The sequence below is a fragment of the Squalius cephalus genome (assembly GCF_949319135.1).
Source record: "Squalius cephalus genome assembly, chromosome: 3".
NCBI classification, from domain to species: domain Eukaryota; kingdom Metazoa; phylum Chordata; class Actinopteri; order Cypriniformes; family Leuciscidae; genus Squalius; species Squalius cephalus.
This window is the reverse complement of record NC_137124.1, coordinates 38,020,284-38,033,716: the sequence shown is the minus strand read 5'-3', so window position 1 is coordinate 38,033,716 and position 13,433 is coordinate 38,020,284. Positions and strand designations below refer to the sequence as shown.

Sequence of the window (13,433 nt, the reverse complement as noted above, 5' to 3'; positions counted from 1 at the left end):
TGTGGCGTAATGCTAATCTATTACGCTGCATCATTCTTACGCCGCATCAAAGCGGCTGCTTCGAAGAAATTGACAGGCAAGTGTGTCAGTACGCAGCCGAAATGAGAAATAAGGGGCATCGCTGGTGGGTATGTTCAGCTCTTTGGCGATTTCCAGTGCCTTCAGCTGGATGACGGCTCTGGTTATGGGTAACACCTCATTGCTTTTTTCAGCTACATACTGACACACTTGCCTGCCAATTTCTTTGAAGCGACCACTTTTAGGACCGCAGTAAGCTTTTCTTTGACTGTTAGCATTTTTAAGACTGTTTGGGCTCGCCGTCTTCTAACACTACTGTATATACGCATGTGTATATGTATGTGTGTGTGTGTGTGTGTTATTTATATTACATTGTGGGAACCAAATGTCCCCAACAAGGATAGTAAAACCTGAGATCACCTCCATTGTGGGGACCAGCCAGCGGTCCCCATGAGGGAAATGGGTTAATAAACATACTAAATTATATATTTTTGAAAATGTAAAAATGCAGAAAGTTTTCTGTAGCCGCGTTTCCATTACCCTTCAAATTGCGCAAATTGAAATTGCGAATTGAAAATACGCTTAATGGAAACACGTCAATTTCGCAAAAACTCCCATTTATCGCAAAAAAGTTTACACGCTCTCATGAGGTGGTTTTTCAGACAATTCGAAAAAGGAATATTTCGCAAAACTGCAATGGAAACAGTTTTTGCGCATTTACAGTCACCTGACTTAGAAGACGCAGTGTGTTTGAAGTCCATGTATAGCTACGCAAATAATAATAATTGTATATTATTTTATTATAACATTTAATAGGCTATATTTAGAAGACGCTTTTATGCAAAAAAGGAACAAAGCTGAGCGTGGAGCGCGCACTGCATGACACGGAGGCGCGGCCGCGAACACTTGCATTTTCCTATCAACAGTGGAAACAACTTAAAATACTAAATAATAATAATACAGAAATAATCTAATACAGAAAATAATAATACATTATTCTCAACCACTTTTATTTGTGTAAACTCACAATAACAAGTAAACGCTGTGCTTTTGTAAAATAAAAGAAACAATCAGACGCACTTTCATGATCTCCGTAAACTGGAGCGCGAGAACTGAAACAAAATATAGCCTGTGTAGGCTAAAGCTTGAAATGTCCACTTTAAAACGAACAAATTCGAATCGAAAGCTAATACCCTCTGATTATGTAGGCTAATCCGTATGAAAGTTGCATTTCTCTCTAAAAGCGCATCTGCTTAACAGCGGAGATGGAGATGTGAATTTAGCCGACACTTAGAAAACAATAGTTTATTAATTATATTAATGGCTCTTCTCATTCAGCACTGCGGGAAAGACATCAATTCCAGTTTCTAATTTGGCCTTAGAAAACCAGTAAAATCGACATGTTTTCCATATTAATTTGTGAATATTTTAAATGTTTAATAAAGGGGCAAAAAGTCATAAACAAAGCACAGCAGTTGTGTGTAGCCAGTTCAAATTAAAATGTTGGTGTTTAACTTTGCGTTTTAAAAAGACAACAACCGTTCATTTTTCGTTTTTCAATTAGAGGTTAAAGGAAAAACAAATAGACACAAAAGTATCCTACATGGATCGTTTGGACAGAATACGAGACAGAATTCTTTATTAAATTCATAAAAGAAACAATAATTAGCCTATATACTGGATTCTAAATCTCAAAGAAATGCCACAATCGGAGCAGAAATGAGGGCGAAACAGACAGAAACTCCTTATATGTGTCGTTCGGGGGTCTTTCCCTGCCATTAATGCTTGGATAACACGCCACGTCTCCTTCCATTAATAATAATAATAATGTCTAATGCGGTGGCTGTGATATTATAACCAACGTCCGTTGCCGTGATTTTTGGAATGACTTATCGCGAGAGAAAAAAATATGTTTTAGTCGCATAACATCGGTTAATGGAAACGCCGTCATTTCACAATAGTTTTTTATCGATATTTAGATAATAGCGCAAAACATTTGCGCAAATCTGTAATGGAAACGCGGCTAGTGATGGGTAGGATTAGTGTAAGGAGATAGAATATACAGTTTGTACAGTATAAAAAACATTAAGTCTATGGAGAGTCCCCACAAAGATAGTGAACCAGACGTGTGTGTGTGTGTGTGTGTGTGTACATACATGTATGCATATATATTATAAAAATAACAATATTTAAGATATAATATTTAAAATATTTAAGATAGCTACAATATTTTTGATATCTAGTATACAGTATTTGCTGAGCTCTATACCACAAAATAAAGCAGGATAGAAGAATGCATTTAAGCAACCCTGAAAAAAGCTTCACCTTTCACAGTTATTCTATTATATTCTAGCAAATGCAGCATAACTGTTACTTTAGACAGGCAGACTCTCTCCCCTGCTGCTTTATCTGTCTTTTCCTCTCTCCTTTCTCCCTCTATTTATTTTGTCCTTCCACTCTGCCAACTAAAAGAGGGAAATGTAGTGGTCTTCTCTTATCTGTCTTCATTACACTGCGGGACGTTGTTCTGCTCTGTGTGCGCGTGCCTCACTCGAGAGGCAGGGGAAGAGCAGCACAAAGATACTTCAATTGTCACCTGCAAGAGGGACTATGAGGAACATAAAAGAGGAAGAGACACACACGCAAACGCACACTACACTCTACGTATTTTCGGTTTGTTTAGCAATGGAGAGCAACAACTAAACAGTGCAAGATCAGTTTGATCATTTAGAAACACAAATGGTCCTGTCCCCTTAATGCAGTCATTAGGGAGTCAGGGTTCTGCTGGTTGCCATGGTCCCGTTAGCCCCTGCTGGTAAATGTTGAAACTACACCATCTTGCTGAAAGTGCTGGGGAGTAGCTGCGCGTAGCAACGTTAGTAGCTTGACAGGACTGACGTTACTTTTAAAGTAGTTTAGCGTTTTCAGTAGCAAGCTATTTTTTTTTTCAATCATGTAGCCTGTAGTGAAATGAAATGCTGCATCATTAAGATGCCTACAAAAGATTCACTTTTAAGTCCGTTCTTTTCAATGTATGCGACAAATAGTAAGCAGAACAATCCAAATCAGTACGAGAATAAGTCTGAATCATTCATCTTGTTTACTCTAGCACTGAAATGCTGGGTGTGGTAAAACAGTACAGAGATATACAATGATATGGTAAAGAAAAAGAGCGCTGGTCTGAATGAAGTGACATATTTACCTAATATCCACTGAGAACAATCCTGGAATATTCAGCTTGTAAACAACTATGTACCGCAGGTAAAGACGAATACAGACGAATTTTTTGACATGTATACCTTTAACAATGCTGTTAAACTGAATGTACGATGCAAAAGTTTTGCTGAAATATGAGAGTGCACCACTGATCTACATAATTACATTCTATATAGATCAGTGGAGTGCACGCATAATATGTTGTTGCTATAGCACAGTACAGGGTTCTGCGTACTTTCTTGTAGAATCATTATTAGTCCAATTCATTTTTAATATTAAAACAAAGCGATTTAGCATCATCGAGAACTTAATTTAACAATGGATGAGAAAAATGTGATCTATCATGTTTGCTTTTCTCCCCTTTACAGTTTTTAAAAAAATAAAATAAAAATAATTCTGCGCATATGGAGGGATTTTTGTTTCTATTCTTCCGAGTATGTGGGATATTGCCTTTCTCAGCATCTCCATGTGGATCAGAGAGAAATATCCTGAACAGTGCACAATGATCCAATAATGCATTTTAAACTTCTTTTCATAAATGCAAAATACATTACTTTATCTATACATTGTTATTTGTAATTTGATAACCGTAATCAAATAACTATGCACATAAAATTTTGTCTCTTTAAGTAGCTTCAGAGTAGTTAGCTACTTTTTCAGAAGGGTATTGTCTGTAGTTGAACTACTCTAAATTAGGAATTGTAGCTTGGGAGCGGCAAAACTATCTTTCCCATTATAGCCGTGTATCCTAACAAAAAATTTGCAAGTAACATCTAAATTGCAAACTCCACCCCTCCACTCATAAGCCACACCCCCAGACTCCTCCCCCATTGAAGCCCTGGATCATTTGGAGCACCTCTCCTTTTTTTCCCCCTTTTCCATTGCTCTAAACCTATCACTTTCCGTATGCTCTGCTCTTCTTTATATCAGTCTCATTCTCGACTTGAAGCAAATTCACTCTGCTACTTATACAGCGTGTGAGACTCAAGCAGAGTGACCTCATTGTTCACCCAAATCTGGTATTCACATGAATGCTCAGACCAACTATAAAAAATAAAAAAAAACCTACCACACACACAAAATTAGAGGACATTTGGGGGAAATAATGTATTAAAGGAATTCCCAAAAATGAGAATCATTTACTCCCATTCCTGTTGTTCCCAAACCCATATGACTTTCTTTCTTCCATGGAACGCAAAAGGAGACATTTTGAAGAATACGCTGGTTGAGCTTTTCAATGTAATGGATGTAAATGTAAAACGAATGGATATCCAAGCCTCAAGAAGGATAAAAAAGGACCATAAAGGTATCAAGTAATTTATTTTTATATTTTTAGTATTGTAGTATTTTTATATTCAAAGTAAATTATATTTTTTGAAAAATCTGTAAAAAAAAAAAAAAAGTAACGTTTTAATGAATTGGTTGAACCTATCGAAATGATTCATTCAGGTGCTCTCACTGATCAGACTACAGCAGTTTTCTTGTGTTAAAAGCTCACTGGAGGGGAAGATTGTCAGTGAACAAGGACGATCATATAAAATCAGAAGCCTTAAAAAACACATTTACAGTAGGACCACTTTTAAAATACTTTCATGGTCCTTTTGAACTCTAGTTGAGGTGCTTCAACACTTCAACTAGAGTTCCCTACTTCAACTAGAGTCTTGCCTACTTTAATCATTTCCCTCTGATTTTAGGGAAAATTGGTAGGGTTAGGATTAGGGGTAGGGATAGGGTAAGGACTATATTTTGGGACAGGAATGTTATTCCAGGATCAACAAAATATGTTGAACCAGGAAGATGTCTTACTTAGCAAAATCACGGTGACCGACAGAACATTCATTTTTTATGAGTGAACGATCCCTTTAATCTAGCGACTGATGTGCAAGACTTTGAATTAGATAAGATAAAATATAACATCTCAGGATGAATAAACATTCACTCATGTATTTTGAAATGTTTCAGGAATATGGCGTAGTATAGCTGAGATAAGGAAAAAAAGTGCAATGTCACAATTTTTTTTATCTGTAATCTCATCCAGTGATCAGATTAAAGATGATCTTGATGATATAAGTCATAGTACCAGGTATTGAACTGTCACAATCTATAAACTGATGTCATGATGCCGGTAAAATAGAGCATGATAAAACTGATTTCTTTTATGTATCAGGGTGGAGACTGCTCCACCCAGACTCATATTTCATGACTCCTCTGTATATGTGGTTTTGAAAGATCATTCCTGGATCTTATTCTGGCTTGCAGCACTGTCAGTGATTGATGCTTCTTTGCTTCATGGTGATTTTCCCCACAATGTGACATATGAGACAGACAGAACCACCTCGATCCCTCAACACGAATCTGTCCTGTTTTGCTGCTGCCGTTATTTGAGAAGTGACAGCGCCATCTTTTGGAGGGATGAGGTACTGCTTTACAAAACACATTTTGAGTTGTGTAAGCTGTGGTTCACTTGTAAAACAAGCATGAATGTTTTGCTAGTGAATCATGTGATCAAGTATGCTACCGTGCTTTTAAAAAATACTCTGAATACATAATGAATTCATTTACCAGCATAATAAACTGAGTGATAAGTTCAATTAAGTAATTAAAATGTATTTTATTTGTCCCTTTTTAAACTTCATTTTATGTCATTTACGTAAAAACAAAAAAGGTTTAAATCAGGGTTAATATCATTAGCTAAGACTAAAACTATTAAAACATTTCTGTTAATTTAAATAAAGCAAAAAAAAAAAAACAAGTTGAAAAACAAACTAAAATTAGAAATGTTGCCTTGGCAATAAATTGAACGAAGTTGCAATAATTAACTGGAAATAAATAAAAATAAATAAAACAAAAGCACATTTTGAAATTACTATAAATTATACTACAATTAACATGAATACTAAAAATATAAAAGCCAATTCAAAATATGAATAAAACTAGAGTAAAACCTAAAATAGCACTGGTTTAAATACACTTTTGAATCCACTGTAGTGTGTGTGTACGCGTGTGTGTACTTTACCGAGAGCCAAATGTCCCATTATTGCCATATTATGAATACTGACTAGTGAGGACATTTTACTGGTCCTCACTAGTTAAAAAGGCTTATAAATCAGCCAAAACATATTTTTATTTAAATCTAGAGTTTTGCTCGTTTCTGTGTGTAGGTTTAGGGGTTGGGATAGGCGATGATATCCTTTATACCATTAACTTTATATGTAAAATCAAAGGAAGTCTAATACAGTGAAACAGTGATGCGTGTGTGTGTGTGTGTGTGGCTATGAGTATATAAGCATATGATTTGATTTTGAAACAAATTCAAAACACCATCTGTACAAATTATGAACAACTAAATTAAAACTGCAGATGTACATGCGATTATCAAAACTACTTGTTCAGAACACCATTACAGAAGACACAAATAACAAGTATAAGAAAGACATAAAGGAGGACTCACCCCTCTGAGTCTATACTGTCCTGAACCATGGCTTGGAGTGCATCGGAGTTGGCTGGTGAAAGAGAATGAGAAAGAGTTTATTAAATGACTTCTTAAATTCGCACAGCCTCAGATGCAGAACCATTTGCTTGACTGGATTCTTCAGACTAATGAAAGCAGCAGACTGCCTTCTGTTGCACATAATCGCACTGGACACAGGGCAGCTTCAGGCCATCAATACACACATTACAAATATTAGTGTAAATCACATTTCACAGCTGTACAGGTCTCTTATTAATGCAACAGAGGAAGACGACATGGAGATGCCACACTAAATGTCATTTTCATAGGGTGGCACTTGAATTGCGCAACCACTGGCATTTCACAAAACTTTCAGTTCCTTCCATTTACACAGAAGAGCAACTTATCCATTTTAAGAAGTTGGCAGCTACATGAATTGTGTTCTTCCACTAGATGTTCCTGAAAAGATGTTTCTGTGCTGCTATCATGCATTGTGACAAAGCTGTGGAGATGGTGAAATATGAAAGATAAACACACAAACATGAGTAATGTTCACACGTCACACTGATGGGAATGAAACGTTTTGAAATGCTGGTGATCAGGAGGAGTAACCATGGATTGACTACTGATGTTTTTCTAAACAGGTCTAAATAGACTACAGTTCCACTATTTTCCATTCTCAGATCAGAGTTTCCATTTCATGCACAAGTTACTGAAATATCCTTGTATTCCTTGTATCCTGAAAGACTTATTTATTCTTCGGAACACAAATGTGACCCTGGACCACAAAACCAGTAACATGGGTACATTTTTTTGAAATTGAGATTTACACATCATCTGAAAGATGAATAAATAAACTTTCCATTGATGTATGGTTTGTTAGGAAAATATTTGGCCGAGATACAACTATTTGAAAATCTCTAATCTGAGGGTGCAAAAAAAAAAAAAAAAAAAAAAAAGGAGAAAAATCGCCTTTAAAGTTGTCCATTTATGTTCGTGATTGTGCTGCATTCTAGGGCTGTATTCTCCCAGTCGATTAGTCGATACGTTCTGGCTCGACCAAAATTCTGATTGGTCGATTTTTTGCCGCGTTCATTTCATTAGTTTTGTCGCGTTCATTTACTGGTAATCAGTTTTGCCGCGTTCATTTCATCAGTTTTGCCGCGTTCATTTCATCAGGTGGAAAGCACTAATTGCTAATGGGGGTGTTTTCAGAGCACCCCTGTTTCACAGGTAACAGTCTGTCTTCAGAACACCCCCCTTGTTTTCACTTCTTTTGGATTAGCCCAACTCACCGGAGAAGACGGACAGATTGAAGAAAGTAGGCTACTAGAAGGTTTGCTGAATATTACTTGATCTGGTTTGTTTAATAAATATTATTTTTTTATTAAAGTGGACGTGCCTTTTGTGTTTAAGAGTAAAAGCTTTAAGTTAATAGTCTATTCGTGTCTCAGCCGCCCGCGAAGCTGAGCTCCTATGTTCAGCCCATAGACTGTAAAAAATAGGTTCAGCCTCACTCTGTGCGAGCTGCACAGAGCGGCTGAAATTATAATGTCTGTCAGTTATTATAATACATATGACAGAAACAGTTGTCTAAATTATGTTACATATTCCTCAAAAGTTCTTGTCATGATATACCTAGTTGACAACATAGTAACAGTTAGCTGCTACTATTTTCGGAAATCATAGGCTATGATATTGCGCAGGTGCACGTGATGCAACGCTGTCAGAGCCGACAGACTCGTGTGTCAGACTCATTTCAGTGCAAATTAATTACGTCAAAAACTATTTAATACTGCAAATAGCCTACTAGTTTATGTTTATTTATAATTCATTTAGGCGGGCAACAAGGCTACCAAGTACTGCGCACAGTGCGCAGCTAATTAATTTAACGTTTTTTTTCTAACGTCATTTTTAGTCGATTTTTAGTCGAAAACTTCAGGACTTCAGTCGACCAAGATTTTCTTTGGTTGAGTACAGCCCTACTGCATTCACTCACAAAAATAAACGTTTTATATATTAACAGTAGGAATATTACAAAATATCTTCATGGAACATGATCTTAATACTTAACATCCTAATGATTTTTGGCATAAAAGAAAAGTCGATAATTTTGACCCATACAATGTATTGTTTCCTATTGCCACAAATATACCCGTGCGACTTATTACTGGTTTTGTGATCCAGGGTCACAAATGAAGATATTTTTGATGAAATCTGAGAGCTTTTAAGAAGCGAGGCGAGTGCTTTGTTTCCACAAAAAAACATAGTTTACCTCTATATTTACTAAATAATACTATCCAAAGCGCATTAACGGAACAACTTCAGGTCTGGAGTGTGGTGGATTGCAGGTCAATATTTTCGTAAATAGAGGTACATCATGTTTTTTTGTGCAAACAAAGATCTCGCTTCGTACAATTGAGGTTAAACCACTGGAGTCACATGATGACTTTAATGATGTCTTTCCTATCGTTCTGGACCTTGAATGTGTAAATTGCATTGCTCCCAATGGAGGGCCGGAAAGCTCTCGGATTTCATCAAAAACATCTTAATTTGTGCTCCGAAGATGAACGAAAGTCTTACGTGTTTGGAATGACATGAGGGCGAGTAATTAATGACAGGAATGATATTTTTGGGTGAACTATCCCTTTAATAAAGAGAGATGCTGAACAGAGACCAGGTAATTCACACAACACATCTCTCATCTCTCTCTCTCTCTCTCTAGATTTAACAACCCGTAACTGATGAAAATAACCAACATCTTACTGCGAACAGCTTTAAAGTCACCATGAAATTTTTGACTTTTTTTCAGTCACGATTCAGACAGTGTAAATATGCTTTCCATTGGGGCGAGTTTCAAGTTTGTGTCACGCAAACCGTCGCAGCACACACACAGTCTGCTACGGTCCAGAGGCACGACAGCACAGAGCAGTCGGCGCAGACCATAAAACGTATCTGAACCATTTTAATTCTGCACAGAATGCTATATTTTAAAGCGATATGGAGGAGAAACTGTTAGAGAGTAGGAGGAAACTGCAGCTTTACCTTGCTGAACGGCTCTGGCCGAGCTGTAATATAATCTAAACGCTATTGTCTTTTTTTTAAAAGTGGAGGAGCTGTTCAATATGTCCCGCATTGTCTTTCTGTTTCAGTGGAAATTACGTCAACACATTGACTAATGCTGCGCCTTTCAAGGAAATTCAGTGGGCCTTTAAAGGAATAGTTCACTTCAAAATGAAAATTCTGTCATCATTTACTCACCCTTAAGTTGTTTCAAATCTGTATGAATTTCTTTCCTCTGCTGAACACAAGGGAAGATATTTAGAAAAATGTCGGTAACCAGACAGCTAATGGACCCATTGACTTCCACAGCAGGAAAACAATACTATGGAAGTCAGTGGGGTCCATCAACTGTCTGGTTACTGACATTTTTCTAAATATCTTCCCTTGTGTTCAGCAGAGGAAAGAAATTCATACAGATTTGAAACAACTTAAGGGTGAGTAAATTATGAAGTTTTAAAATATTATTTCCAGGTTTAAGTAGATTGTGTGAAGTCAGTTGAAACCGCTGAAGGTATTTGAATCAGCCTGGAGACACTCATCGGAGCTGATTGGAGAACATGTTGATTCACTGTTCTGAGGTCAGCTGAGGATTGTTAATGCTCCGTCACAATCAATGCTGCATCACGATCAATGTGACTGACGGGTTACCACATCTCATATTTCCCTCAGTGTATACAAACCCACAAAGACATGCTATCAGTTCTGAGAGGCCTTGTGTCCTTGTACTAATCATTAGCAAGTGTTGTGATGTCTAAACTCATCTTTATCCTCACATTCATTCACCTTACCTTCATTTTTCATGATGTAGTTAACAATTTGGCCCACCGTGTCAGCGTTGGTATCACTGAAGGTGTCATTCAGATCTGAGAGAGAGAGAGAGAGAGAGAGAGAGAGAGAGAGAGAGAGAGAGAGAGAGAGAGAGAGAGAGAGAGAGAGAGATTGTTAAAAATAGAAGAACAACAGTTTGTTCAACTGAATACAAGTCACCTTGCTTTTGTTAGAAAAATTAATAAAGTGAAGATTAAAGTATAAGTGATGTTTATTTTTCAACTAAACAAAACTCAGCTTGTTTAGTGTTGAGCAGAACCAAAGCAGAAATGCAACAACAGAGGTGACACAAAACATACAGAGAAAGTGTGCTGGTTTAACAGCATTTGTCTCCAACTGTCATCCCAAACCAACTGTTATTAGTGTTTGTTATTTCATCACATTCAATATGCAGGTGGTATGAAACATTATTTTTGCTGACACAGTAGTACTACAAAGGACTTGCTTATGATAGCAGAAAACACTAACATTTACAAAACTAACTATAAATACGGTCTGTTGACTTCAGTGAAAGGCTTCATAAAGGCATCTGGATATGGATGGGAATTTCTGCAAAACTACTGCTCAGAGGGGGCCGCTTACAGAAACACACACACACCACCCATGTCCTTCCTGAAGCCATGGACCCCTGCTCGACAGGACACACTTCCTGTGTTGGATCATTTCACAGCTGGGAATCAGACAGAAAAATACGCAGTTCTGGAGTCAGTTGATGACGACTAATCTGCATTTGATAGTTTTTGATTTGCATGTATTAATCTACAGCTAAATAACTTCCATACACAATGCCAAAATACCTGTAGGGTCAGTCCAAGTTTACGAACAACAAAAAAGCCAAAATTACACCCACAATGATTACCCCAAAGCCGTGTTTCAGTTTCGCTCTAATCAAAGCCACAATTGTAAATCCATCCACAAATTAAATCAAATCACTGGGCCCAAAGATCCTGATTAGAGCAGAGGCTCATGGGAAATTGGTGAGTGGCTCTAATTACTCTCAATATCTTTTAACAAATATATTCTGAAAAAAAAAAAAAAAAAAACACTTTCAGGAGGAAATGTATTGTAGGCAAAATAAAAAAATAAAACGATTCTAGACAAAGCAGAGATTATGACTCAGCATTATCATTAACAAAAACGGTAAACTTTACAATAAGGACTCATTACTTAGCATTAGTTAGTACATTAACTTACATAAACTATAAATGAGCAATAGGCCTATATATTTACAGCATTTATTAATCTTTGTTAATGTTAGTTAATAAAAATATTCATGTTAGTTCACAGTGCATGAACTAATGTTAACAGATCTCATTTTTTATTTTAAATAATGTATTCTCTAAATACATCCTCTAAATGTTGAGATTAACAACTAGATTGATAAATGCTATAGATGTAAGTTTCCATTGTTAGTTCATGTTAACTAATATACTGTATATGCCATTATATAAATATAAATGTTGCCTTGGCAAGCTGAAGATACTGAAACTAAAATGAAAAAAAAGATAAATCAAAGCTATAAAGAAATATTCAAACAAACATGAATAAAAATGACAAAAGCACATAAATTATTAAAACAAAAAAATTTAATATAAATAAAAGCTAATTTCACATATTAATAAATGTCACTGTCCAGGCAGATTATAAAGGGGGAGAGAGAGAGAGAGAGAGAGAGAGAGAGAGAGAGAGAGAGAGAGAGAGAGAGAGAGAGAGAGAGAGAGAGAGAGAGAGAGATAGAGAGATAGAGAGAGAGATAGATAGATAGATAGATAGATAGATAGATAGATAGATAGATAGATAGATAGAGAGAGAGAGACTCAGGTTGTGTCAGGTTGAACAAGTCCACACACTTTTAAGTTTCCTAAAATTCAGACAATGCCACGTGAACATTCCTAGAAAAGCATGCAAACCATACATAGAGACTTTTAAAAATAAATACATTTAAAAACCATATCCAATTAGAAAAATAACATTTTTGATCCTTTAGCTTAAATGTGGAAAAGTTAATAAGAAGAGAATGTGTGCCAGTTTCCTGGAGCTAAAACGCCTCCTTCAGTTTTAAACAACACAAAAACTGGTTACGAACAATAAACGTAAGAAAGGTGAACACGGAGAACAACACAATACAATTTGAATTACTGTGGCCAGCCCTGTTCTTTACATAAGGTGTGTCAAATTCTCTTCCTAGTTTGTTCTTTAGCATGTTCACTAGCATGTGTGACGTATCTTTGGCAGGACGACATGTAATATATAGTACTAGTTTCTAGTGTACTTAGGTGCACACCTCACACTGTACTTGTCTGCGCTATGAACATGAATGGTACCTCACATTGTTGAATATATGTGCGGTTACTTTTTGAAGTGTTCAAAATCTGGACCTATCAAAAATATATATCTCAGACACTAAAGTGACCCAATCAACTTCTAGGAACCAGGGGGTTTATTACAGACACTTTCTATCTTAGTCTTAACTTAAGGTAAGGTAAGTAAATTTAGGATTTTTCTGAAATTCGTATTACAGAGGCAAACCTTAACTTGATTTAGCATTCTTATCTTAATATCTTACAAAATCATATCTTATGTCTAGCTAGGAAATCTTAACTCTCTCCATCGTGTTCGACCAAATAAAGCTGCTGCTTCGAGGTAAACATAAGATTGAAATGGAGAAACAACATTGGCATGCTTTTAATTTCAGGGCTGCAGATATAAAAGTTTTGATTAGCTCGGTAGAAAAGGTAAAATCTCTTCTATTTGGTAAGTTTTTACCTTGGCTCACTCCCGAAGACAAAGACAGAGTTGCCAAAAAAGTGTCTGCGCCTGCGGTATCATGGCGTTTACGGTACTGTATCTGTTCTGT

General features: G+C 36.4%; 1 protein-coding gene across 1 annotated transcript in view; it reads right to left on the bottom strand.

Annotated features, from left to right (window-relative positions):
- The window catches only part of rell1 (RELT like 1), a 30,131-nt gene that overhangs the window by 5,959 nt on the left and 10,739 nt on the right, over positions 1-13,433 (bottom strand). The window contains exons 3-4 of the mRNA XM_079866776.1: positions 10,537-10,611; positions 6,686-6,737 (exon numbers count right to left, since the gene is read on the bottom strand). Coding sequence (XP_079722902.1) covers positions 6,686-6,737; positions 10,537-10,611 — 127 coding nt within the window. The remainder of the gene's footprint in view (positions 1-6,685; positions 6,738-10,536; positions 10,612-13,433) is intronic.